This window comes from Hemicordylus capensis, chromosome 5 (genome assembly GCF_027244095.1).
Source record: "Hemicordylus capensis ecotype Gifberg chromosome 5, rHemCap1.1.pri, whole genome shotgun sequence".
Taxonomy (NCBI): domain Eukaryota; kingdom Metazoa; phylum Chordata; class Lepidosauria; order Squamata; family Cordylidae; genus Hemicordylus; species Hemicordylus capensis.
In genome coordinates, this window is record NC_069661.1 from 143,518,302 (window position 1) to 143,545,168 (window position 26,867).

The following is a 26,867-nucleotide window of genomic DNA, read 5'->3' on the forward strand; positions in this document are numbered from 1 at the left end:
TATTAGTAGCTTGCCTAAGCAGATTTACTTAGAAGTAAATTTTGTTGGAATTATTTTTTTAGTAAATATGCTCAGGATTACGGTGAACGCATGTTTTCTTTGAAGTAGGTCCTACTGTCGTGTGCATAGAACTGTTGCCCTATTGGTTAAACTCTGATAATTGACAAATCTAGTACGAACAGCTTTGCACTAGATCTAGCTCCGCTCTAGGTTTCTCTGACAGTAAATTCGATCTGAATTGAACTTATTTCAAAGGCTGTAGAAGGGAGGGAGGCTTTGGCTCCTCCCTTCCTCGGAGAGGCCCAACCTCTTGGCCACTTCCGCCTCCCCTGGTAACCAAAGCACGGGGTTGCCCTGCTCTCTCTCCGCCTTGAGGACCCCGCCCCGACAGAAGCTGTCCTTCGCTGTGCCTGCCATGTACCCACCCACGCTATTTGTGGCCTTTTCCTGTTGCAGAGGCAGCGCTGCCGATAGCTGAGTCCGAAGAGCTGCCTCTTTCTTATTTCATTGCTCTGAGCCTGAAGCCCGGGGGCTGAACAGGCGCGCGGGGTGCGTTCGAGCAGGCGTTGCAGAGGGCAGCCTGGGGGGCGGGGTCCTTGTCCTGGAAAGAGTGTGGGGGGGCAAGAAGAGACTGGCGGAGCTGGAGCTGCAGAAGCTGGAACCGATGTTTACAGCGGGCCGAGGTAACCGCCCCCTCACCTTTCTCGCTTCGCTCCCTCCGTTAGGGTAGTAGCGGGTGGCGGGGGAAAGCGAGCTGGGGGGAGAGGGGCGGGGCCCAAGGTGGAGTTGGCCTGGGCGGCGGGGGAGGAGGAGGAGGAGGAGAGGGGCGAGAGGGGGCAGGCCATGGCAAGGGGAGAGAGGGGGGTAGGACCGGGGAAGGAGCCTGAGGGAAGAGCGGGTGACAGGTTGGGGTGGGTGGGGAAGGGGGTCGCGGTTTGGGCCTCCTGTGTGAGGAAAGGTCGTAAAAGAAACAAGTTTAAGGAAAGGAAGGGAAAATGTGCAGGGCTGGGGTGGACTGATTTCCTGGGCTGGAGGTTTCCCCTGTGGACTCGCCATTTCTCCCATCTCTCTCTCTCTCAATCTCTGTCTCTGAAGTGACAGGTGTGAGAAAGTAGAGAAGGTGAAGGTCTTGTCGGCGTGGACCTCGCTCCCTCCGCCGAGGCTCTCGGGACGTTGCTGCTGTTTTATGTTAAGGCATCCCGGCTGAGATCGCAGACTTATGAGCAGAAGTTGTTTGCGGAAAAGCGCACCCAGCGCGCTTTTGTTGTTCCGTCATTTGATCAGCATCAAATGGATGCAGGAGAGCAATTTGATCCCCATCCCAAAAGGGTTGCTCGTTTCTCTTGCTAGAGCAGCTCCTGAAGGCACAGACATTTCAGTCCTTTACGACGTACTCATGTAACTTCCGCTGTTTTGAAAGTGTCAGGTTTTGTTCGGGGAAAGGTGACATATGTACGAGGAGGAAAGAGCTATTGGATATCTATCAGACACGTGTAAGGATGCTTGTAGGTAGTTGCAATATTTGTGTGGATCATGATGACCTTGGATACAAGATAAGCTTTTGTGTTCACTATCTTGTGAGGAAGAGTTGTTTTGCTTTGCTATTGTGTGTTAAATACTTCAGTTTTGGTATCTTTTTATTATCTCTATGAAATGTGCCTTTTTGTAGTTGTGTAGTGACACAAGTTTGCTTCTGTTTCACTTTTGATTTCTGAATAACTTTCAGTGTGCCAGATTGCTCTTTTCCTTGTTGCTTTTCTCGGGCTCCTGAATTGTTCACCCACTCATTCTTTTCCATCAGTTTAGTTCTTGTTAGCTGAACATTTTTTAGGAACTCCTCCAACCATTTCTGAAGTGTGTGCACTTCCACAGGGGGACTTCCACAGTATAAGACTTCCATTGTGAACTTGATATGGGGTCTGCATTGGTGAATGTGCCAATTAGTTTATGCAAACTTGAACAATCTTCTTGGCAAGTGTGCAACAAGTCAAGTTCAAAGAATGAGATGTGCTCATGTGCACTGCAGCACATATGTAGCCCCTCTGTGCTTTGGGATAACTTTGCCTTGTCTACTGAGCCAGGGAGGAGACAGTAGTGCAATGCATGAGAGAGAGAGAGAGAGAGAGAGAGAGAGAGAGAGAGAGAGAGATGTGTGTAAGTCTGATGATTCAACAGTCAGGCCTATGAACCCTTCTGCTCCAGACCAGGAGTGCCACAGACTTCTTCTACTTGTCTTACTTCTGGAGTTCATGCCACAAACAGCTACCTACACTTTTGCCAAGAGGAGTCATACTGCTTGTATTCAGAGTGTTTTAACTTGGTTTTCAAATTGTAGGTTACTGGGAATCATGCTGCAGTCTGAGTTCTTAAGAGCTTTATGTCTAGTGACAGTGTCATACTACACACCATTGTGATCTGAAAGAAAGATCCTCACAGGACTGTGGGACCAAAGGAACAGAAAAGCATCCAATCCCTAAGGCAGGATCCTCCACATACAAACAAACAAACAAACAAACATCTGTGATTGGTCACTTGATGATTTAAAAAGTTACTGGTAAAGTATTTTAAGCATTAATTCACTAAAGATAGACTTTTGTCAACTGCAAAACTAGCTAGCTGTTATGAAACAATGAAATTAACAATAGTGATCAGTTATAACAAATATCAATACCGTGTTATGCAAATGTGTGTATATTCAAGAGTGACTTGTAACCATAAGCCTCAGGAATAGCTTGGCTATCACAATTCTTTAAAATATCAAAAGAAAAGAAAAAGCATAGTAACCTCAAAATACAAAAAGTGGTTTTAAAATGTGGTCATTGTTATAGTGCAGGATTGGGTGTGCCTGCTCCTAAATAAAGCGAGATATTCACTTCATGGGGAGAAACAGACCATGGTTTTTCTATGGATAGGGAACAAGTAGCCATCTTTGTAAGGTAGCATAACAACAGTTTTAACATGAATTTGTTGTAGGTAACTTCAAGGTATGTTTGTCTAAATTCACTTGACTAGTTTTTCAGCCCTGTTCACATTACTTGTTAACTCCCTACCCCCATGGAGTGTAATCCATATCATTCATTTTGGTGTGCCATAGACAAAGGAGACACAAACACTCACTCTTCTTGAGAACTGGGGGTTCTCATACTTGAGTCCCCAGATGTGGTTCGACTACAGCTCCCATGAACCCCAGCCATTGTGGTTGGGGATGATGTAAGTTGTAATCCAACATCTGGGGGACTCAAGTTTGAGAACTCCTGCCCTATACTTAAGAGGTTGCTATACTTAAGGGGTTGCAAGATTCAATGAACAATTAAGTAAGATATTTCTGAGAGCTCAGTTAAATGAGCCAAGCTATATGCTATAGAGGAAGGCAAGAATGCTTACTTTTTCTGGCAATGTAGAGCTAAGAGAAGAAAATTCAAAAATCTCATACAGAATATCTTCTGTGAAACAAAACCAGGAATCTAAAAAGTGCACAGATTCAGCATTTGTAAACATTCTGAGTAAATGGATCTTGAAAATATATATGTGAGGAAAGGTTCAAGAGTTGCTTGTAGTATTGACTCGCAGCCCACAAGCAGAACTTCCATTGTACCGTCTGTGTTTCCACAGTATTTCTTCCCCTTATGCAAAGATCTTACATAGGGCGCACCCTTTCCCACTCCTGTGGAGAACTGCTCCTTGGGTGTCTGATCAGTAACCATTTGAACATTAAAAGGAGAGTCTAAAACACACTTACTTACTAGTCCCAATGAGCACAGTGGGACTTAACTTCTGAATAAATATTCATATATCTGTGTTGTAGTTGCAGTTATGAAGGTCACTGGTTATAGCACCCAGCTTAAACACTGGGCAAAATGTTTCATTCATAGGGTAGAAGAGGAAAATGCTGTCCTTCTTGATTTGTACTCTACAGATTTCCTTTATCATCAGGCTTTCTGGAGTTTGGTAGGGATGTGCACAGAATCCCGGATGTGCAGTTCGAAGCCGGCCGGGGTGCCACTTTAAGGGCGGGGGGGGGTGCACTCAACCCTCCTGCTGCTTTCCCCCTGCCAGCACTCCTTCTTGGTAAAAACCTTCAGGGCGGCAGCGTACCTCCCTGCCTCTCATGCATGCACACCCGGTACTTCTGGCCACTTCCGGCTTAGGATGGGGAAGGGGCGGCAGGGAGGTACGCTGCCACCCTGAAGGTTTTTACTGAGAAGGAGCGCCAGCAGGGAAAAGCAGCGGGAGGGGTGAGTGCACCCTCCCCCGCCCTTGAAGTGGCAACCCCGCCGGCTTCGAACTTCGAAACGGTCCTGGTGTTTGAACCTGTTCGTAGACCCGTAAAAAGGCCTCCGAACAGGTTCGTGCATATCCCTAGAGTTTGGTTATATTTCCAGAATTAACCAGAAACATGCAACAGTTGACAGTTGTCAACACAAGTAATGAATGTGCAGGTAAATATAATCTCAAGTTTCTCCCTCCCTGAACCTGTTCTAAATTTCCAGTGTGATTGCTGGTTACATAGTGCCTTCTAAAAATACCATACTGTTGTAGTTGTCATAGCTATTTCAGAATTTTGCAAAGTGGCACATTTAGATATGGCTTTCACAAGTCGTTCAAAACAGAAACGTCTGGCCTTCTTCAGACGTTCTTCATAGGTATGTTCACATAAATCCTTCCTTGTTCTTCATAGCTATGTTCACATAAATCCTTCGTTCACATTCTGATATATGCCCCATACTGGTATGTGTTTTATGGGCTTGTTTTGCTCTTTTTATCCACATCTACAACAACTAAATACAAAGACTGAATCCCGTATGCTAGTCATGAAAAGTAACTTCTTGCAGAGGATATTAATTTTAAGATAAGAATTTATCATTCACCATAAGGTTGGGGGAGAATTGGATACAAGTTAGCAGATGACATATGGCCTGAGAGAGAGAAGTTTTTGTACCATCTGATCTCTGTCTAAGATAAACTTTTCAGAGTTTGCTAAGGTTCTCTAATAAGTTAGAATGTAGTTTTGAACCTGAATAAATAGTAATAGATTGCGGTATCGCATCAATGCCAAAAATGTTGGAGTGCGGCCATTTGTGCAGTTCCTACAATGCCATGGTAATAAAGCTTTTAAGCTTGGGTTTTGGTATCCAGGACTGCCCATTTTACTCCTACATCTATCAACTTATTGATCCTTGTATCTGTGAACAGTCACTGAATGGTTTCCCAAATATATGAAATGTGCAGCTCCTCATATGAGTGTGGGTTTATATAAATTGAGGCATTCCTGTGGGTAAACTTAGTGAAACCTTTTTCAAGCTTAGGTATACTCTCGTCCTAAGGGTGAGAGGGGAAAGTAAGGTCATGAAATATTACTGAGGATATATTTGCATTTGCCTTTTTCAAACAGCCATAGCGTATTCTTGCATTTATTCTGGTAGAATTTTTGTCTATACAAGGTGGACCTAATTATCTGCAGGGGTTTTCTGTTCCCGCAGATTACCACGGGTAACAAATCCATGGATGATGAGACATTGAATATGGGATCACAGGAGTTAGGTTCCTAGTTCTTAAGAAATGTAGTTAGAGTGTTCACAAGAAAGGGGAAAATGGGCCAAATAAAGTGTCTTACCATGCTCTGAGGATATCCTGGCATCTAGCAATGCTTCCCCCAAGTCCCAGATGGTCCCGAAAAGTCCAAAAAAGTCATGGATTTTTCCAATTTTTAAAAAATTGTTTTTAACAAAATGAGCCACAACATGTCCAGAAATGATCTCTGGGGTCCTTTCTGGCCTTCTAGTAACCGTGGATATGTGGGTTTTAACCCTTTCATATCCACGGATACAGAGGTTGGGTGTCTACTTGACACCCGCGAAACCGCGAATGGCAGTTCCACTTATAACAAGGTTTGCCCGTACTGGTTATATTGCCATTTTATTTATTTATTTTGTTTACTATTTAGTTAACATTTATTTATGGGGGAATAAACTATTGTAGTTCCTCTCTGCTTTGTTCTCCGCTTGAAAAGAAATGTAATGACTTCCCACTTAGTTCTTTGCCTTGAGTAAGGAGTACTGAGTAAATAAGGAACTTTGCTAGAGATGTGCACAAGCCGTTTTTGCAGGCATGGGTGGGGTGGGTAGTGGTTCCCTTAAGGAACAGGTAAGCAGGTCCTTACCTGCTCCACTGCCTCCCTGCTGCTTTTCTGGGCACGGTGCTCGTTTGTGCAAAGGCCGTACACAGCTGTGACACTTTTCCCTGTAGGTTGCATGCGGTTTGGCACGCAGCATGCAGGGAACAGTGTTGCAGCTGTGCGCAGCCATTGCTTGAGTGAGCGCCGCACCCAGAAAAGCTGTGGGGCGGGAGTGGAGTAAGTAAGGACTGCTGCTTAAGGGAACTGCCCCCTGTCCCGCCGAACCAGTTTGGTGCTTGCCAAAGGAGGTACCAAACTGACTTGTGCGCATCCCTAAACTCTGCCAGACTACTCAGCACTGAAGATCTGGAAATAGTGTGCTGCCCAAGTGGGCAGCAGTAGCTACACTTCTACTTCTCACCATTTTGCTAACTTTCAAGCAGCCGGGGGTGGGGGAATGGCAGCAAATTCATTCCAGTTATTCAGTGTTAAATTGCAACAGGATTTGATCAGGTGTGAACATTATAGCAGCAGGAACATGTTTAGTAGTAGTTCCAGAAGTAAAGTGCCAGTGTTAAGATATCCTTATTTTAAAAATATTAGTTGTGTTAGTTTGGCTGTGTTTCAACTATGCTTAAGAGCAGGTGGATTAGTAAATCTCTAACAGACACTTGGAATATAATTGGTGAGAAGCAAAGCTAACTTTTCCTGAGTATAATGCTTTATTCAGTAGATTGTAAATATTCCATTAGTTGCCTGGGGATGCATAAGAATCAGTTGACCTAGTCGGTTTTCCCCCTGGATGATTTTGATTTTTGTTTTGTAGTTCAGAGATTAATTTGAAAAGCACTTAAGCAAGTATTTTATTGTAGTTTTGTGATTTTATCCTATATAAACATTAATTGTTCATCATTTAAAATAATTTACATTAGTGCTTCTGAGATGGGAGTAAAAAGGTGGTACCTACCACAATATGGTAGGTAGGTGAGTGAGTGTATGTTTCTAAAAAGGAGATGATGCAACAGTACACTAATGAGTTTATTTAAGATTTCTTAATTTGTTTTCAGCTTTTGTTCTTAGTTGTGTCAGTATTTAGCATTGAACTGCAGGATTCCATTTACTCCAGTAAGGGTGTTTTAATTTTACATGCATGTTGCTTGCTTCTTAATGCAAGAGTAGCAATTTTGTTTAGCTCTGAGGACCAATAGTGTGCAAATTCATATTATGAGTTTCAGATTCATAGCATATTTATACATTCATGAACAATGCTAGATGAGAAGCTATATTTGTGTTTCAACAATATTCTTATATTGTTAGTCTCAGCAATTAAATTGTCAATCCTTTTAATTTTTGCAACAGGGACTTAAATAAGAGACTTGGACAACACTTTTATTTATTTATTTATTTCATTGATACCCACCTTTCTTCCTTCATAAAATTCAAGAGGGTGTACATGGGGTTGTCAGTCAGTCAGTCAGTCATACAGGTGCTGACAAGGCTGATCTGGACTTGGTTTAGTATAGTATTGTAAAGTTTATATTAACAACCAGCCGGGCTAGACATGTTCTTATTTAAAACAATAAAATTAGATATTTCTGATTTTAGTTTATTTTATTGTAGAATGGATAGCACTAGAGTGGTTTGGGTGTATTTTTCCCACCCTGATAATAATCAGTTATGAGCTGTCCTTTTATATAATTTTTCTCCCTGAGAGTGGAGCTGTTGGCTCATTTTACTTGACTAGGGTCAGGCATTTAAAAACAAAACAAAGGACCCCGGCATGCTATCAGGGTTTCTCTTAAGCTTCAGCAGTGTCAGTCATCTGGTTGAGTGGCCCAGGTGGAAAAGGCCATTCATGATACATTCCTATTGCAGCCTGCTACTGAAAAGAGCATCCCTGTATCAAGTTGTTTCCCCTCCCCAGTGCCTTGTAATGTTATGCTATATTTCTTTATGCTATGGCAGTCAGTGATGACAGGCTAGGGGTGGGATAACTCTTGATTTTACAACATGGGGTAAGGTGAGGGGGAGAACTTGACACCAGGATGCTGTTTTCAGTGGCAACGTTGTGTCTCATGTGATGACTAGTCCCATCCACACATGTTTGATGTTTTGTTCTTGTGTTGGGGGTGGCCCAGCTTTTGACAGCAGAAAAGGGGTACACTTAAGGGCAGTAGTGGAAGATGGATGGATGCTACTATTTAGTTTCCATTCATTTCAGTGAGGTTTGCACAGGAGTACTTCTTGCTGGTTTGGGCCCCATCTTAATCTGTGAGAGGAGTTTTGTGTGTTCTGCAAGAATTCTGTATTCTGCAAGAGTTGGTCATATAGCAAGAATTGCTGACCCTATTCTGTGGGCTAGAGGAAGGAATGAGCTTGTGCATTTGACAAGTGCCTGTTCCCTACAGTAATATTCAGTCTATTGATTTTTTACTAGTTTGTCAACAGGATTATGGAAAAATACCCATTGGTGAATGAAGGTTAAGAAAACAGTTTCAAGGTCTTTATTAACAACTTGTGGATCTAATGACAATATGATGTTAATCTTTCAGATCTGCCTGGTTAACATAATGCCAGCTGAGCGTAAGAAGTCAACAAGCATGGAAGAAAAAGAAACACCGTTAAGTAACAAAGATAAGGAGTTTGGTGACAGGCGGTCAGTGAGCAGCAGAGACAAACCCAAAGAGGATGTCAGGCTTGGAATGAAGAGAGAGATGTTAAAACCACCTGAAGATAAAAAGAAAAAACTGGAGGAGGAAAAGCGGAAAAAAGAAGACAAGGAGCGGAGGAAAAAAGATGATGAGAAAGTAAAATCTGAAGAAGAGCAAAAAAGAAAAGAGGAGGAGGAAAAGCAAAAACTTGAAGAGGAGGAGAAGAAAAAGCAGGAAGAAGAGGTAAAGCGGCAACAAGAAGAGGCAGCTGCTCAGTTGAAGTAAGGTTTTATTATTATTTTATTAATACCTTTCTAGGTTCTTGGTACATTTGCATTGGGGTGCTGGAGCATTTGGATGGGAGAGCACAGTCTGAGAGGGAGATAATCTTGAGGCAGACAAAACCTCCCCCCCAGTCTCACTGGTCAAGAATTGGCTAGGCCGAGTGGTCCCTGGTAGAGGGCCCTCATTCATCAATGTGAAATTTTGACTTGATTACTGCAATGCGCTCTCTGTGGGGCTGCCTTTGTACGTAGTCTGGAAACTGCAGTTGGTCCAGAATGCAGCAGCCAGGTTGGTTTCTGGGTCATCTTGAAGAGTCCATATCACTCCTATTTTAAAAGATTCATACTGGTTGCCGATAAGTTTCCGGGCAAAATACAAGGTTTTGGTTATAACCTATAAAGCCCTAAACAGCTTGGGCCCTGGGTATTTAAGAGAATGCCTTCTTCGCTATGAAACACACCACCCATTGAGATCATCTGGAGAGGTTCCTCTGCAGTTGCCACCAGCTCGTCTGGTGGCTACTTAGGTATGGGCCTTCTCCATTGCTGTCCCGAGGCTTTGGAATGCACTTCCTGCTGAAATAAGAGCCTCCCCATCTCTTACAACTTTAAAAAAGGCAGTCAAGACACATTTGTTCACCTAGGCTTTAATTAGATATATTGTTTTAATTGTGTTTTTAATAGTTTTAACATTTTAAATTTTAATTGTTGTAATGGTTTAATCTTTTAATCTGTTTTTGTTGTTTTGTTGTAAACCGCCCAGAGACTTGCATTTTGGGCAGTATATAAATGTTTTAAATAAAATAAAATACATATGGGGTAGATATTCCAGCCCTCTAGGATTAGGAAGAAGAGAAAAGCTGTTGCTTTGTTTCAGTGTGTGCAGGGGCCAGGAACTCCCTGCTCTTTTCCTCTTCTGCTGCTAGAGTTGGATTAGTGCCCAGTCAACAGATAGTGCATATGTGTAAGAATCTCTGTATGCAGAAGAAACTATAGGTTTTGGATTGTTGGGCTGAGAAGCAGAAGTAAATCTGGACAAGAGCCTAAGTTCAAAAAGTTTGAGAGAAACAGAGGCCAATAAATGTCATGGAAACAGGTATGCTCGAGGACTTTGGGCTTGTGCTTCTTGAATACAGCAAGTCCCTCTCTAAACTGAGAGGTCTTCTCAGACCAGCTGGAAATGTTGCAGGGTGGTCTGCTTTGGATTTTGGCCTAAGCTAGTTGATTAGTTCTTGTTGAAAGTTGCCTATTTATTTATTTATTTATTTTATTTTATTATACCACCCTTCCAAAAATGGCTCAGAGTGCTTTACATCAAAAAGCTTCTTCAGTTTCAATGGATTTCTGAACAAATTCATGCCTTTATAATAACATTGCAGTTTTCAAATGTAATAATGAAGCACCATTAGTGACAGAGAAAATTAAAGCAATATATTGCAGCTAACTTGATCATGTTGGGTGATTACTTTACCTGCTGAGTGCAAAATTTGGTAATCTAAATGCTTTGCCTCATACTATAATGCTGACTGTTGGTATCCTCTTTAGAGAGAAAGAAGAAGCACATCAGCTTCACCAGGAAGCTTGGGAGCGCCATCAAGCAAGAAAGGAACTCCGAAGCAAAAACCAGAATGCATCAGATAACCGCCCTGAAGAAAACTTCTTTTGCAGGCTGGATTCAAGCCTGAAGAAGAACACTGCTTTTGTTAAGAAGTTAAAAACTATCACAGAACAGCAGAGAGACTCCTTGTCCCATGACTTTAATGGTCTCAATTTAAGCAAGTACATTGCAGAGGCGGTTGCTTCTATAGTGGAAGCAAAACTGAAAATTTCAGATGTGAATTGCGCTGTGCATTTGTGTTCTCTGTTCCATCAACGTTATTCTGACTTTGCCCCATCACTACTCCAAGTCTGGAAAAAGCATTTTGAAGCAAGGAAAGAAGAAAAAACACCAAACATTACTAAACTAAGAACGGACTTGCGGTTTATTGCAGAACTTACAATAGTTGGGATTTTCACTGACAAAGAAGGCCTATCTTTAATCTATGAACAGCTTAAAAATATTATTAATGCTGATCGTGAATCCCACACTCATGTTTCTGTTGTTATTAGCTTTTGCCGGCACTGTGGAGATGACATTGCTGGATTAGTACCAAGGAAGGTTAAAAGTGCAGCAGATAAATTTAATTTGAGTTTCCCTCCTAGTGAAATAATTAGTCCAGAGAAACAACAGCCTTTCCAAAATCTGCTGAAGGAGTACTTTACATCTTTGACCAAACACCTGAAAAGGGACCACAGGGAACTACAAAATATTGAAAGGCAAAACAGGTAAGATTTTAAATGCTTCTAGTGTATCCAGCTTCTGTTAGTGTAGTACTAATATATTTATACATGCTACTTTTTGTTCAGTAGATCCCAAAGGGCAATCAGTTTTTAAAAAATAGAATAGATTAGTAACTTAAAAAAAAAAAACTCTAAGCATGGTTGCAGTTTCAAATGTAGAGTTTTGAATCGAGAGTAGTTGAGTGGGGAAAGGAATAGACTTCCAGTTTTATTAATAGCTTTCTGGGATTATCAGTATAGTAAATTTCAAGGCATTTTAGCTTTAATTTCCACCCCACGCCCAGTAGACTTTGTTCCTATACAGGTGTTACAAATCATAAAGTGGTTTACAATCTATTAAAATGCATTAACTCTGTCTTCCTACATGGACACATGGTTCCTGGGAGCACTATGTGGTATGTGTAATGTAAGAAGTACGCTGAAGTGGTTAGATGAAGGAAGGGGGCATACAGCAGGAAGAAGGAAAGAATTATTGTAGGCATAGGAAGTGGCATGGTGTTCTCTGTCTAGTATGACAACATTGCTTTGCATCATTTTGAGGGCTACAGCTTTAAAAGTCTGCACAGAAAAGAGGGTAGGTGTAGTAGACATGAAATGGTGGGGGTGACCCATAAAACTAAGAAATGAGGATAAAAGGAGTAAGCAAGGTTGTATGTAACAAGGTGAACATAAGAAGAAACAAGGTAATGTATCCATGCACTTCATTCATATAACTGTTCATTTTAAAAGTGAACCAGGGTAGACACCCCCTGAAATTCAGTGTAGTAGTGTACTGCTGTAGGTTCATTCACCATAATGTATGAATAATTGTGCATGTGTACAGATCTGAACATGCATTCACTATACACAGATTGTTCATACATTGAACTTAACATGTGAATAGGGCTTCAGAATGCCTCCAGAATGTAGTGTGATATCAGTGGGAAGACTCTGCCCTTTTCTGAAGACATGTGTGTGTGCAGGTTTTGGTGGCAATTGCAAATGAGGAGTGGTTGCAAAGGCTAGCCAAAATTGTGGGCTCCAGTAGTGGATATTTTGGTGTTCTATCTTGTCTGAGACATTTGGTGTAGCTTTCCTTGTAGCCAAAATACTTGTTTCAGTGTTCCATTGTTCTCATCTTGTTTTTAACATAGAATAGTTTTAAGGTATGTTCTTAAACATAAAGCTCTACTTTTTCCCTCAACACACTTCTGTTTACAGTCCTCAATGTTTTGTTTCCTGTGGTATTGCCTGTGTTCAGCTTGTTTTGTGAAATGTGTGTGTTACAATTTGTTGCCAGTTTGTAAATGCTTCTTCACTCAGAATACTTGGGATGTTCTCTGCATTTGCAGGTATACTTAGCTTAAAAGAAAAATGCCAGGTAGGGGTGTGTGTGGGGGGGGCAGATATGAAACTCTGTTTAATACTGCTATATCTTAATGTTTGTTTGGAAGATCTAGTTTCTTCCTAATTGTTTATTTCAGTTTTGTTGTTTTTGTACTATACCTGGCATAACATGAAGAATAATTTGTATCGACTGTCTTCAGGTATCTTATACTCTGTAAGATTATAAAATTGTAGTTTGTAAATCATGTTCATTTGAGTGCTCACAGAGTGAAGAACTGAAAAGATAATCCTGTGAAACTGATAAGTAGTTGGACAGAATAACTTAAAAATACCAGAATTTAAAAACTCTCTACTAGCTCATACCGGGGGATATGAAATAAGATCTTAAAATATGAAAAGCCTTGAAAGATGGCTGATAAGGGATGAGATAGTGGGAGAGATTTCCAGAGAGAAAATATATAGTAAAAAGCAATAGTGTCATTGACACTAAAAATAGAAGACCTTAATTGACAGCTTGAAATTTCTCTCTCTCGAAATAAACATATTTGCTACCTGTGCTAATAAGGCTTGCTAGCTTCAAGGTTTCAGCAGTTCTGATTCTAAGACCTACAGAACTCCTAGTGTCTGATTACTCTCTTCATTTTTTACTTGAATATGCAACGGTGGCACCATTTAGATGTTTGAAGAGTCACATGAGTGTTCAGCAGTGGTATTTATTGGGTTATATTTTGTGATGATTTGAAGGTGGAATAGAAAAGAAATCTAATCAGGTTCCCTACATTTTTACAAGTATGTATGTTACATTATATGGCAGCTAGCTACAGAGGTTAACTTGCATAGACTCTGGAAAATAAATGGAGCATATTAAAAGAGTTACATTCAGGTGTTTTTTTTTTTTTTTACATGCCATGTTTGTATTATCTTTATAAGGTTCTGCTTGACATGTTAATATTTTTATAATAGCACTCTTCATATATCGGGCTACGTCTTGTCTTGGCATGTATGTTCAATATGAGACTGAGGAGTTATGTTTTTGGAGAAGAGGTAGGCTTAACTTGGATTTTCTTCCTACATTTGTTCCATATGTAGCAGAGAGCACCATTTGGTTAGAAAGTCATCTGGACATTGTTACCAATTAGTTCATCACTCTTCCTCGCATGTCTATTTTTATTTATGTGATTTATATACCGCCTGACTCCAGAAGTTCCAGGCAGTTCACAAAGACAAACAAGACCAGCTATTAAAACAAGAATTAAAAAATCTAAAAAAAATCAAATCAAGTCAATACATGGAGAGTAGGAATTCATTTGACCTAAGCCACAATTTCTAACTTGATAGCTGTACCACATTTCATTTTTTCTACTTTAAAATTTTATAATATCAAGGTTAGCATGACTGGACCTTAAAATATGCTAATTTTGATTGAACATTTTTAAACAATTGGAACAATAATTATGTGTATTTAAATAATTATTGGGAGAAGAATGCCAGTAGTTAGCCTTGATCAAGATCTGGGAATTTTAATCATATCTGCAGTTACTAGCTAACTGGGCAAAGAGGCACCTTTTACCATGCCTCTTTTACTCTTTATTTAGCAGAGGGAGAGTAACTGGCCCTATATACCCCCAGCACAGTACTTTCCAGTACACAGGAAATGCTTACTGGTGTCTAAATGGAAGCAATTTACTAGGAGGCAAGCTGCTATGGAGCTCCTGTTTTTCTGGAGCACAGTGCTTCAAGACATAAGCCAGGTTGTTTGTTTGCATTTCTCCTTTCACCCTGGCTGCATGCTTCTGAATGTGCTGCAGTGTCACTTTCTAACTGCTAGCTGCCCAAATCCTGTGCTCAGCCCATGCCTTCTGTCCATTCCACACCTCAAGAGAACTGAGGCCTGTATATGTATAGTCCTGTAATGATGACAGGAGTGGCTGTAGAATTGGGCAGTGTGTGGTGGCCCATCTCAAGTGTCAGAGTTCTGAGGTACAATTTAAAGGTCATTAAATTATTATTATTATTATTAATTAATTCAGTTTCTATACTGCCCTTCCAAAAATGGCTCAGGGCGGTTTACAAAGAGAGATAGCAAACAAATAAGATGGCTCCCTGTCCCCAAAGGGCTCACATTCTAAAAAGAAACATAAGACACACACCAGCAACAGTCACTGGAAGTACTATGCTGGGGGTGGATAGGGCCAGTTTCTCTCCCCCTGCTAAATAAAGAGAATCACCATGGTAAAAGGTGCCTCTTTGCCCAGTTAGCAGGGGTCTGCCCAGTTAGCAGGGGTCCAGTTAGCAGGGGTCTGCCCAGTTAGCAAATTGAGCTTTATTCTCATGGTTTTTATCACTATGGTCAGTGCCATTTGGATTTGCTGTTTTGGGCACCAAAATATCTTGCATTGTCTCAAATGGCATGCCATGAAGTCGTGTGTGTGCTGGCTTGCTTAGGCAGTAGCATTTATAACAATTATTTTGGCCTTAACCAGACACGCTGTTGGGTGCATTCAAAACCTTGAGCATGTTCAATGAAGCTCTCTGGATTCTTGCACTGAAAGAAGTACCAGTTTAAAATTTACAGGTGCAGGTTACACAACCTCATATATTTTGGTTGCTGGCTTTTCTGAGCCCTTTGTGCTTTTTGGATGCTTCTGGTAAGGAATGTTTTGTGATGTCTTCAAACTTTACTATATACAACTATATGCTGAGTCATTTCACTGTGGAAAGAACTCTAAACATTTTGCTTAGCAGTCTTATTTTTTTTAAAGCACTCCTATATCAAAATGCAGTTACTTCCTAGGTATTATCCTGCTCTCCTTGGAAGAACAGTAGAATACCAATGTGACTGATTTCTGATCCTACCTCTCAGGTCACTCATTCAACAAGTCAGCTGGGGGAAGTTCTTCCATAGCTCACATTTTCTCTGTTGTGATTCCTCAGTATTCAATTGGTCTCCTATTCTTTCTCTGAACATGGTCACTGGATTACCTCCTGAAATCTCAAGACTGAATTTTTGTTCTCTCTTTCAAACCTTCTTCTCCTTGACCTCTCTCTGTATCCACTGACAAGCATCACTGTTCACCCTGTTAGGCAAGAAGTCATGAGTTTCTTTTATCCGTCCATCCTCCTTTGCTCCCAATCACACTATAACTAAATTATGTTGTTTTTCCCTTTACCATATTGTGAAAAAGCTGTTCCTGACTCTCATAGCCCTTGGTCAAAATAGGTTTGTTGCCATTCTAGTAATCTCTCATCTTTGACTATTGGCAGAGCTTTACTATAGAAGTAATTCACGTCAACTGTTCTGAGCATGACATGTCCCACCTAAGATCTCTTTGCTGACTCTCAGTCCCCTTTCTACATTCAGCATAGCCTCCTTGTTCTTACATTAAAAACTGTTTATGGGCTTTCCCTATTCTATATTCTGGTCCTTATGTCTCTACCTATTTGCTCCTGTACCTTTAGCTGCCCTCTTAAATAACACTATCAATTCTCTTCTCCTTCCCCATATGTCTAGATCTTCCCTTTAGAACACCTGTGTCATCACTTTGAAACCCACAGATTATTCTGTGAATCTCTTGGTCTTAATTTTCATTCCCAGCTAAAGTGAACTAAAAGTACAAGTAAATGCTCTTGCTCACATTCTTTCTTTGTTACCCTTGCATCTCTCATTTATGTTCTCCTACTGTTGTGTGTCTCTTTTCCCCACTCCTTGTTGAAACTTAGATTGATTCATCCTTAAAGCAGGCCTCTCTCTTTGCTTGTGTGATGTTAAGGTGCAAATATTATCTTTGACAAAAGGTATACATTGGGGGGGAAATGATAAATTGACACCAGTAGTAATAGCTCAGAGTTTGAAGATTGCTTTCTTATTTCAAATATGTTAAAATATATTATTGAGGCAGCTTTCAAATCTGCTGCTGAAAACTGTAACTTCAAAGTTTTTTTGATAAACTTTTGTTGCTTGATGATCATATAGAAGAACATATGCTAAAGACCACAAAACTGTGTCAATCCTTCTATATAGGTTCAGTATTGCATTTTGTTTACAGTCAAATACTTGACAATGCCTAATGCTCTCTATGTATTCTGATGGTATGATATTTAAAAACCAGAGTTTCAGTAGCTGCTTTGCAATTAAGAATGTTTGGGGTTAGATTGGATCTTTTGATGACCTATGTTAATGTGTCCCTCCACCCCACCCCACCCTGGTTGTTTATGCCTTTTCCAGGCGTATTCTACACTCTAAAGGGGAGTTGAGTGAAGATCGGCATAAGCAGTATGAAGAATTTGCCATGTCCTATCAGAAGTTGTTAGCAAACTCTCAGTCTTTAGCTGATCTTCTGGATGAAAACATGCCTGATCTTCCCCAGGACAAACCAGTACCAGAAGGTATGAATATGGAAACACTTCAGGTTGGCAAGTGGATGGACCTTTCTGGAACTTCCTGTAGGAGCCTTTTGGGAGGCAGGGAGAGGATTCATGTTCTATGTTAAAATAAAGCATGGTGAGCAAATTTTGCTTGGGATAGTTACTGGTTGTGGTGGTGGTTTTAACTTGCTTTTAACTTCAGCATACTATATTATGTAGTATGTTTCCACTTCAGTTGATGTGCCCCACTGACCATGGCCTGGTTTACACTTTAATGCTCAATTAGGGTTTAAGGGTCAATAATAGGTCACCCTTTTCATCATGCGTGGCAAAAGCTGCTTCAGTAATGACCATGTGGTGTGTATATTATTATTTCAGAGCATGGACCTGGCATTGACATTTTTACTCCTGGCAAACCTGGCGAATATGATCTGGAGGGGGGCATCTGGGAAGATGAAGATGCTCGAAACTTCTATGAGAATCTTATTGATTTGAAAGCATTTGTGCCAGCAATTTTGTTCAAGGATAATGAAAAATGTTCCCAGAATAAGGATTCCAGTAAAGATGATTCCAGAGGTATAATATTTTGGTATTAATTGTTTTCGAATGTGGAGGTGGCAGGATTTTTATCTTAACCTATGTGCAGACTAGCTCAGAGTAGGAGTATGTCATCTAGCTTTCAACAATTACCATTGGGTATTGCCAGATAAGTTTTGTGCAATGGAAATAATGTCCAGTAAGTAGATGCACAAATGTGCGGTTCACTTTTTAAGCAACACAGGTAATTCTGTCTACTGGATAGAAAGCGAAGTAAATGCTATTTTTAAGAGTTTGAAAAGAATTTATTATTTGAGGGTGCAATCTAAAGAATGCTTCCTTTGACATAAGAATGACATCTGAGAAACCCGCAGTGTAAATGTGTTTAAGATTGTGGTGCAAAACAAATATTTTTGTAATTGGGTGCCTAACTCTCATTCATGAAAGTTCTATCTTTTAGCCGCCTCATGAGAACACTTTTCCACATCCAGCATATTCGTGAACCTGAAATGTACCACAATTTGTTAGTTTACCAAAAGTGCATTCAGATGGCTGAACAACTTTGTCTTCAAATCACAAATGTTTCTCCCCAAGACATCTAGCTTATTTAGGCAAACTGTATAGGAGAGAAAAACATCATTTTTAGGTAGTCCTGATTGATGCTCTATTTGTAAGGTTTTAAGAAAACATGTAGAAGCCAGTTAAACTTGGCAGGAAAGTATGCCACATGTAATGGCCTACTTTCTCCTTTATACTCTTCTATATTCCTTTTAGCTGTTCTTTGTCTCTGTCCCCACATTTTAGTATAATATCCATTCCCAAGCTCTCCTCTCTTACTCTCCCCCCCGCCCCCCGCTACAACCTCACCATCTCTCTGCTCTAAACACTTTTTGGGTAGGAGTAAGATGGCTGCTCTGTATGGCAGGTTGGGCATGAGTAATTGCACCACTGGGGAAGACAGACAGCCTGCAGTGAAGTAGCTCAGCTTAAAAGATAACTATGTTTTGTCTCATTTGTTCTTTTTAAATTTGAAGCACTTGGATAATAAAATAAATGAAAGGAAGCTCTCTTTGGATTGATATCATAAGTACAGTGAAATTCACCCCTGTGCTGGAGCTTATCATTATGGGTTAAGTACGGAGCATGCTCAGAAGACAGGACTGACATCATTGCCATTCTAACTTCCTGCCTCCAGGAGCTGCCTAGACCCCCGTTCCAGTTCAGTCTCCACTGGGAACTCAGCATATGGAGAGAGCTCTTGCAAATTTAGGCCTTCAGATCTTGTATTTCCTTCTGCTCCTATCTTCCCCCCGTTCCCCTTAGATTGTGCTAGGGTGGGAATGGAACAACCTAGGCCCATTTTTTAACAGAAGAAATCCCTCAAAAAAAATCTTTTCTTTTCCAATTTAACCAATTCAGCTTAGCCCTTTGTTTGAGTCTTTTACTTTCGGTTTCCCTTTCCTCTACTCATGGAAAGAGCACAAGCCAAAGATCTCTTTGTGGGGTTCTTTTTCTGAAGCCCCCCCTCCCGGAAGCCCATGAGGGCAAAATGGCTATCTATCCCTGGTCCCCCTCCCCTTGTGGAGGTGGGGGATACATGAAGTGGCTGTGAGTCTGCAAAAAGCCTAAAAAAAAATCCAAGCACCTTGATGCTCAGTCGCCAAAAAAGAAAAGATTGCCCACTTGCCTGCACCTTAGCGAGCACTTTATCATTAAACAGTTATGCAGGCGCACCAAACTGTGCCTGAAAAGCAGCTCAGCGCAGAATAGCAAAAAGTGGGTGGACGGCCAGGGCCCTGCCAGCAATTCCCTGGCATCCAGTAACATCACCTCTGTGGTGATTGGTGTCGGGGAACCAGCTGGTCTGTGCTGTGCCCCTGCACCAAAATCTAACGCTCTTGAGAAGGATGGCTTCGCCCCAACTCCAACTGGGCCAGACAAGCCAAATCAGACCGCTGGTGTCCAAAACTCAGCTCCACCTATGGAGACTTTTCTGGGAATGCCACTAGACACTCCACCAGCAGGCTCAAGCAGCAAACCAGTGTTTTCTCTAACTGTTTAAACCTTTGTGCAGAATGAGTTTTGTTCTGGGCAGGCTTATCAAGGCAGTGTGTGCACACATGCATTCAGAATGGGGCCTTCCTGATTTAGCCTAAGCAGGAACTAGAATTAATGAGCGGACATAAAAAACAACAACAACAACAACTTGTGAGCACAGGCATGTGCTCACACCTTAGAGGGAACACTGCAGCAAACCACAGATCCCAGTAAGTAACCCTGCGAACCCTGTTCCAGGGCCAGTATTGACTGTGCCACCTGATGCAGCCAATTGACTAAGACTACTTATGGGGGAGGGTGGCTCAGCCTTTTGCACTGCCTTAAACTTGCCACCTGCAATGCCAACTCAAGACCCAGGACACCCACTGTACCCATGGGACCCAGACTTCTTAGAAAACTATTGTCTTCTTACTCTCCTGATTCTAGTCCATGGAGGGAAGCTATTACACCATCTGAGCACGGCCTTCTCCAACAAAAATTGGGGGCCACACAAAAAAGGAAAAGACATTATTCCTCTTCTGATTCCCCTCCCGTCCCAAACATCCCCGCCCTCTTCCATCCAATCCTTGCGCACCTAGCCTGCCTATAGTGCCCCGCCTCCCACTGGCCAAGCATAGAGACTAGGTGCCTATCGAGCCAACATCCGAACCTAAGTCCAATCCTGATTCACCCCTGCCCCCATGGGTTTGACAAGGAAGAAGGGGAAATATCGTGGGCTGGGGGAGGGGTAGCTCAGCCTACACTATCTGCTCGCCTTTTTTTTGTCCTCTGATTTTGTTCTTCTATTAGCGAAAGCTAAAAGAGCCATCAATGATGTGGTCCCGGCAGAATCAGGACAAGAGGCTACTAATGTGAATCAAAAAGTATTCCCCATTTCCGACTTCTTCTCTCCCATGGTCTTCTCTCCCAGCAGCTTCGTACAATCATGCTGGCAGAATGGCAGCAACCAGACCCCTCTAGGCCAATAGGTAGCTATCCCAGAAAACACTATTCTCTGCTCCAGGATGTGACTTCCCTCCTGGCAGTATCCTGCATTGATGCCCTGGTCGCCCAGATGGTGTCAGGGGCAGAGGCGCTTTTCCCTCTGGACTTCGGGGCTGAAGTCCAGGGCCTCCACACCCCCTGGGGGCTCCCAATTCCTCTTTAGTCTGTCTGAGGGTTTGTGCCCTCAAGAACCTACATGTTAAAAATGATGCTTAACTTGTGGGGGGTGGGGGGCGGCTCCAAAGGCCTTTAAGTCCAGGCTCCAAAAATACCTAGATGCACCTCTGGTCAAGGGTGATTTTAACTACAGAGGGGCACAAGATTCCTACTTTAAGAGGGTGAACGAGGCATCGGCAGCAGTCATCAAAGCTGCCACTACCAACTCTATCTTTGCTTGGGCTTCAATCTTATGGGCCAAGGAGCTCATAGCCCTGGTCCCTCCTGAAAATGTCATGCTTCGCCAAGACATTAATAAGCTAGCCAAGGCAGCAGCCCTAACGGTGGACTCTAGCCTGGACTGCCTGCAACAGGCTTCCAGGTCCATGGGAGCCGGGGTGGCTGTGCGCAGCTCTCTCTCGCTAAGATCGTGGCAAGTAGACCCCAAGTTCAAGTCAGTGCTGACGGCATCTCCCTTTATCGGATCAGACCTGTTTGATCCAGTGCTTGACCCCATATTAGTAGAGACTAAGGACAAAAAGAAAACCATGCCATCGACATGCAGGGACCCGCACAGCCCATTTCACAACCCTACACAGACTTTGACGGTGTTGTCCTCCCTTTCGTCCCTTCATGCAGTACCAAGGCTCCTTCCCCTCCCATGGGTGGGAATTCCGTACATCCAGTTTCAGAGGTACAGGATGACCTCAGTGGAGGCAGTGCTTCAGAGGCCAAGACAGGTCCCAAGGCTTCTGAGGATCTTCATCTAACTTCCTGCAGAGCAGAAAACTATGACTCTGGTCAGGTTGGGCAGACTACATCTTTTCCCCACCACCTAGATATCTACCACCCAAGACCAGTGGGCGATAGACACATTCTCCCTTGGTTATGCCATAGACTTCATGACCACCCTACCAGACTCCTTCATGATCACTCCTCGATCCACCAGAGTGCCCAAAAAACAACTAATGAATGATGCCATAAATCATCTTCACATTCAGGCGATCAAGCAGGTACCCTCCACAGAAGAATGTTCTGGCGTCTACTCACTGTTATTTCTGGTCCCCCAAAACGACGGATCCTTGAGGGAGGTCCTGGACCTAAAATGCCTGAACAAGTGTCAGGGGAAAAAAAAATCAGGATGGAATCCCTTCACTCCATCAAGGAGGCCATTCAACCTCACAACTTCCTGGCATCACTGGATCTATCCAAAGCGTACCTGCACGTGCCCATCTGCCCCTCGTACAGGGAGGTACCTATGCTCTGTCTACAACGGGCAACATTTTCAATAAAGGGCCCTCCTCTTCAGCCTGTCATCAGTGCCCAGGGTAGTCACAAAAATCATGGTCACACTGATTGCATACCTACGCCTTCAGGAGATGCATATTTACCTGTTCCTTGGTGGCCTCCTCATCTAGGCTCCTTCTCTTGGACAAGCCAAGAGAGCAGTTCACCATTCACTTCAGTGCCTCAGAGACCATGGTTTTATAGTGAAAAAAGCAAAAAGCCACTGGACACTTGTTTAGACACTTCAGTACCTGGGCGCAATATTCAACACAGCCCAGGACTCAGTCTCCCTACCGGAGGAACAAACTCGTGTCTCTTCTTCAACCGCTCCTATGATCCTAGACTGTGGACCTCATGCTCCTCTCACAAGTGTTGGGATCCATGGCAGTATGCATTGAATCTGCGCCCTGGTCCAGGTGGCACTCCTGCCCTCTACAGTGGCTCCTCTTGCACATCAATGTGACAGCATGGCAGGTACGCACAAACATGTTGCTCTTCCCAAGAAGGGACGCAGGTCCTTCGAATGGTGGATGTCTCTGGCTATGAGTAATGGTCTATCAGTAACCATTCCACAACGGATCACAGTAACCACAGATGACAGTTTGAAGGGATGGGTCGCTCACTGCCTAGGCATTCCAGCCCAAGGCTCATGGTCACAGGTATATGCAAACAGGAACATAAACTACGTGAAACTCAAAGCAGCAAGACTTGCCCTGTTAGAATTCCAACATCATCTTCAGGGATGGCATGTGCTCCTCAGGATGATGGACAACATCATCACGAAGGCTCACATCAACCACCAGGGGGACACAAGGTCACAAGCACTGATGGAGGAAACCGACCGCCTTTTTCAGTGGGCAGAACTTCGTTTGCTGCCCATCACATCGGAACACCTAAGTGGGACAGAGAACAATCAAGCTGACTGCCTCAGTCAAAGGATAGTGGACCCGGTGGAATGGGCCCTCCATCCAGAGGTATTCCAGCTCATAACAGCACACCTGGGCGAGCCTCTAGTGGATCTGTTCACCTTTCTTCTGAATCATCAGCTCCCGCACTTCTTCTCAAGATACCATTCTCCAGTGGCAGAAGCCATTTATGCCCTCAACACCAGTTGGCTCAAAGATCTCCTTTTTGTCTTTCTACCAATGACCATCACCAACAAGGTGAGCAGAAAGCTGATCCGAGAGCTGGCCCACCTGATCCTGGTGGCTCCTCATTGGCCCAGGAGGCCATGGTTTTCCGACCTAGTCAACCTGTCCACATGGCACCTGTGGTGTCTCCCAGTATGCATGGACCTTCTATCCTAGGGGCCCATTCTACATCTGGAGCTGGGGTGGCTCCAACTCTGTGCCTGGACATTGAACACAACAGACTAGCAGCCAAGGGGTATTTGGCCCTGGTCCAAGACACTGTCCTAGTCTCCTGCTGTCCATCCACCCAGTCGATCTACCAGGCTACATGGGCGGCATTCTCCAGGTGGGCCTGCAGGAAGCATTTAAATCCACTCATCATAGGGGTTCCTGATGTCCTCAGCTTCCTTCAGGCAAGTGTAGGCCTTCACCTTAGGCCCAGTACCCTTAGACACCAGGCTTCGGTGCTGGCCTCTGGCCTTGACTTAGCAGAACCTGGTCTATCTTCTCTTCACTTCTCTTGCTTCCTAAAAGGAGCTTCTAACCTTGCGCCTCCCACTATCCAGCGTTTTTCATTCTGGAGTCTGAATAAGGTCCTGAACACCCTGACCCAACCCCTTTTGGTGCCCCTGTCAGACATCAATCTCAAACTTCTCTCTTACAAGGTCCTGTTCCTGGTGGCCATAACATCGGCCCGCAGGGTTTTAGAGTTGGACACCCCATTGGCCGACAAAGAGTTGTGCCTGTTCCAGCCAAAGGCTGTGGTGTTTGAATATGGATCCCACATTCATCCTCCAGGTCAATTCAATTTTCCACCACTCCCAGGACATTGTCCTCCCCTCTTTCTGTCCAGCGCCTGTCCACAACAAAGAGAGGACTTGGTATAAACTGGATGTATGCAGGACTCTGCTCACCTATCTTCGTCGCACAGCTGAATTGCACAAGTCTGATTTGCTTTTCGTGTCACATTGGTTCAGGGAGTGCATCAGCATTACATACAAGACACTTAATCTTCTAGTACCAGCAGGAATCATGGCTCACTCTATGCACAGCACCACGACCCCAGCAGCTTTCTCAGCCCAGGCACCATTATCTGACATTTGCAAAGCCGCTATCTGGTCCCTTCATTCGACACTGTAAGATTTCTTCTCTCTACGCACCACAGGCAGCTTTCAGATGCTGCATGCTTCAACAGGTTGTATAGGTACATCTCCCTCCCACGTTTAGACTGCTTGAACATGTCCCATAATTATGAGCTCTAGCACAGGGGGAATAGGAACATTGGTCTTACCTGTGAAGGAGTCTTTTTCCCTGTTTCTGGAGCTCATCATGCCCACCCAGATGTATGTGGACGTTACCTTCTCTTACGACCTTTGGATAGTACTATGGATAGCAGCTTTTGGGTGGAGTCTATGGATGTACATATGGTACTTCCATCTCACTAACCTCTCTGCCCTTATTTCTCTCCAGTTGTACATACTTGTTTTTTCTCAGAAGTTTAGGGAGTTCTTTCCTGTTTTTACTACTGCTGCTCCTCACTACACTCTTGGAACTGGGGTCTAGAGCTTCCTGGTAGCAGGAAGTTAAAACTACAATGACATCAGTCCTGTCTTCTGAGCATGCTCCATACTAAATCCATAATGATGAGCTCCAGACACAGGGAAAAAGAACCCTTCACAGCTAAGTCCAATGTTCCTTTTCCTAACTAATACAGCAGTAGCACAGGATTGGTGGAAACCGGTTTTGCCACTCTTCCTGTTATGAAAAAGGACTTAATTTTCTTGCAGAAGTGGAAGGACGCTCTGGAAGATTCAGAGAGGTGACTGGCTTTTTTGCTAGATGACTAAGCAGTTGTGTTCTATATTTCACTTTTTAAAAATATGTTTAAATATTTAGAGCCTGAAGAGTAAGGTGGAAATAAAACAATAAATATATATTATTTGATTATTTTTGAAACAGAATTAAAAGAAGTGAAGGATAACAAAGATGTGTCTGGTTCTGAAGATTTGGAGTTAGACCTGGAAAATCTGGATATTAATGATGATGCCCTTGAGTTAGACTGTGGGGATGAAGCAGAAGATCTCACAAAAAAGCTACTTGATGAGCAAGGTAAACGAATAACATGGAGGGTTATCTTGTACTTAGTTTTAAAACAATTATTACTAAACTAGTCCTTAGCAATACACCCTCCCTCCCCGCCAGTATTTATAACACTGTGGATATACTACTGGTGATGCTAACATGTTCTGTCTGCAGCCATGCACAACTATAGTTCCATCTACCCTTTTTGCATGACTTCTATTGCATAGCATTTCCATAACCAATGTGCATCCATACCACTGACAGGAAAGCAACAGCATTACATGAATAATGGAATACTGTTCATTATTGCTGGTGCCTGATGTCAGTGATACTTGCTCTTGTAACCTGAGAGCATCCATTGCATGTGAACACAGAAAAACTACTATTTGGCAAGAGTTTACTAATAATGAGAAGGTAACGAGGTCTGCTCTGTACAACTCAATGGCAGCAGAAATATGAGTGATAAAGAGTTGTGCGTAGTATTATATAGGCTAAGATCAAGGTGTGTGTGTGTGTAGGTGTGTGTGTGTAGATATGGGACTCCACTTTCCCCTGAGAATGTGACAATTGCTTGTTGCCAAACGTGGTAGTGATTGAGGTGGTCATTCAATATATCCTTGAGGAGCCTTTATTTAGTCTCTTTGAAACTACACCATATTTTTCTGTTAGGATAACTGGTTGCCATCCCAAAGGTTTTATGTTCAAACAGGTTTCTGTGTGTGGACAAGAAGGCTTGGCCACTTCTGGAATAGTGTTGTGCCCAATGTAACCCTGTTTTCCAAGGCCAGTGCTAACTTTTGAGGAAACTGTGGTTATAATTGGAGGACTTCAAGGATTTGCTAACTATTCTCAGGAAATTTAGATAATTTCACCTTCAGTTCTTCCATTTATAGAGCACAAGCTATAGTTTACCTGTTTCATAGCATTGTTGGAGTGACTGGAATGGGCTGTAAAACACTTTGTAAGCTTACAAGTGCTGCCATAAGGTGTGTGAGAGTGTTTGAATATAACAAAGTGGGGAGAAGAATAATATTCAGTTTGTTCAATGGCTGCTTCGCAGAATTGTGAAGAGATTGTAAAAATTCAAGTAAAATGTGTGGATATTAGGCCTGTACTTTGGCAGTGTCAAAGCCGAATAATTTGTACCATTGTGGTGTCATATGTAGGCTGCTGATTGCAGTGCACTTGTCTCCATACAGTACTACATGCTTCCGGTGTGTGTAGGCTCCTTTTATGGGAAATGGAATTCTAAACCATCTCAGAAATGGGAGGGATAGTCCTTCTGAGGGCTTTCCCCTGTACCTCACCCTGCGTACACCTCCTGCAGCACGTCGTATGTTATCCCAGCTGTTACTGGGGAATCCAGTATGGGGCTCTGCTCCTGTAAAGAATGCCCCCTGCATTGGAAGTGTGCAGTACTGTATAGCATGGAGATGACAGCCACCTCTGTGCAGTATTGACGCGATGGTGCAGATCATTCGGCCTCAGCAGTGCTAAGTACTAGCCCAGTGGATATTTGGCTTGTCTTTAAACATACAGTATGCTTTTTAAT

The 26,867-nt window shown here is 42.8% G+C and overlaps 1 protein-coding gene across 4 annotated transcripts in view; it reads left to right on the forward strand.

Moving 5' to 3' along the window:
• Positions 1–383: 383 nt before the first annotated feature.
• Positions 384–26,867, forward strand: part of UPF2 (UPF2 regulator of nonsense mediated mRNA decay) — an 86,221-nt gene continuing 59,737 nt past the window's right edge. The window contains exons 1-6 of one of the 4 annotated variants that reach the window (XM_053253423.1): positions 384–683; positions 8,668–9,047; positions 10,596–11,375; positions 16,942–17,102; positions 17,460–17,657; positions 25,193–25,342. In XM_053253423.1, coding sequence (XP_053109398.1) covers positions 8,686–9,047; positions 10,596–11,375; positions 16,942–17,102; positions 17,460–17,657; positions 25,193–25,342 — 1,651 coding nt within the window. In that variant the 5' untranslated portion in view covers positions 384–683; positions 8,668–8,685. Of the gene's footprint in view, positions 684–2,183; positions 2,555–8,667; positions 9,048–10,595; positions 11,376–16,941; positions 17,103–17,459; positions 17,658–25,192; positions 25,343–26,867 lie in introns of those variants that run through there. The other 3 variants (XM_053253426.1, XM_053253425.1, XM_053253424.1) reach the window with 3 other exon arrangements.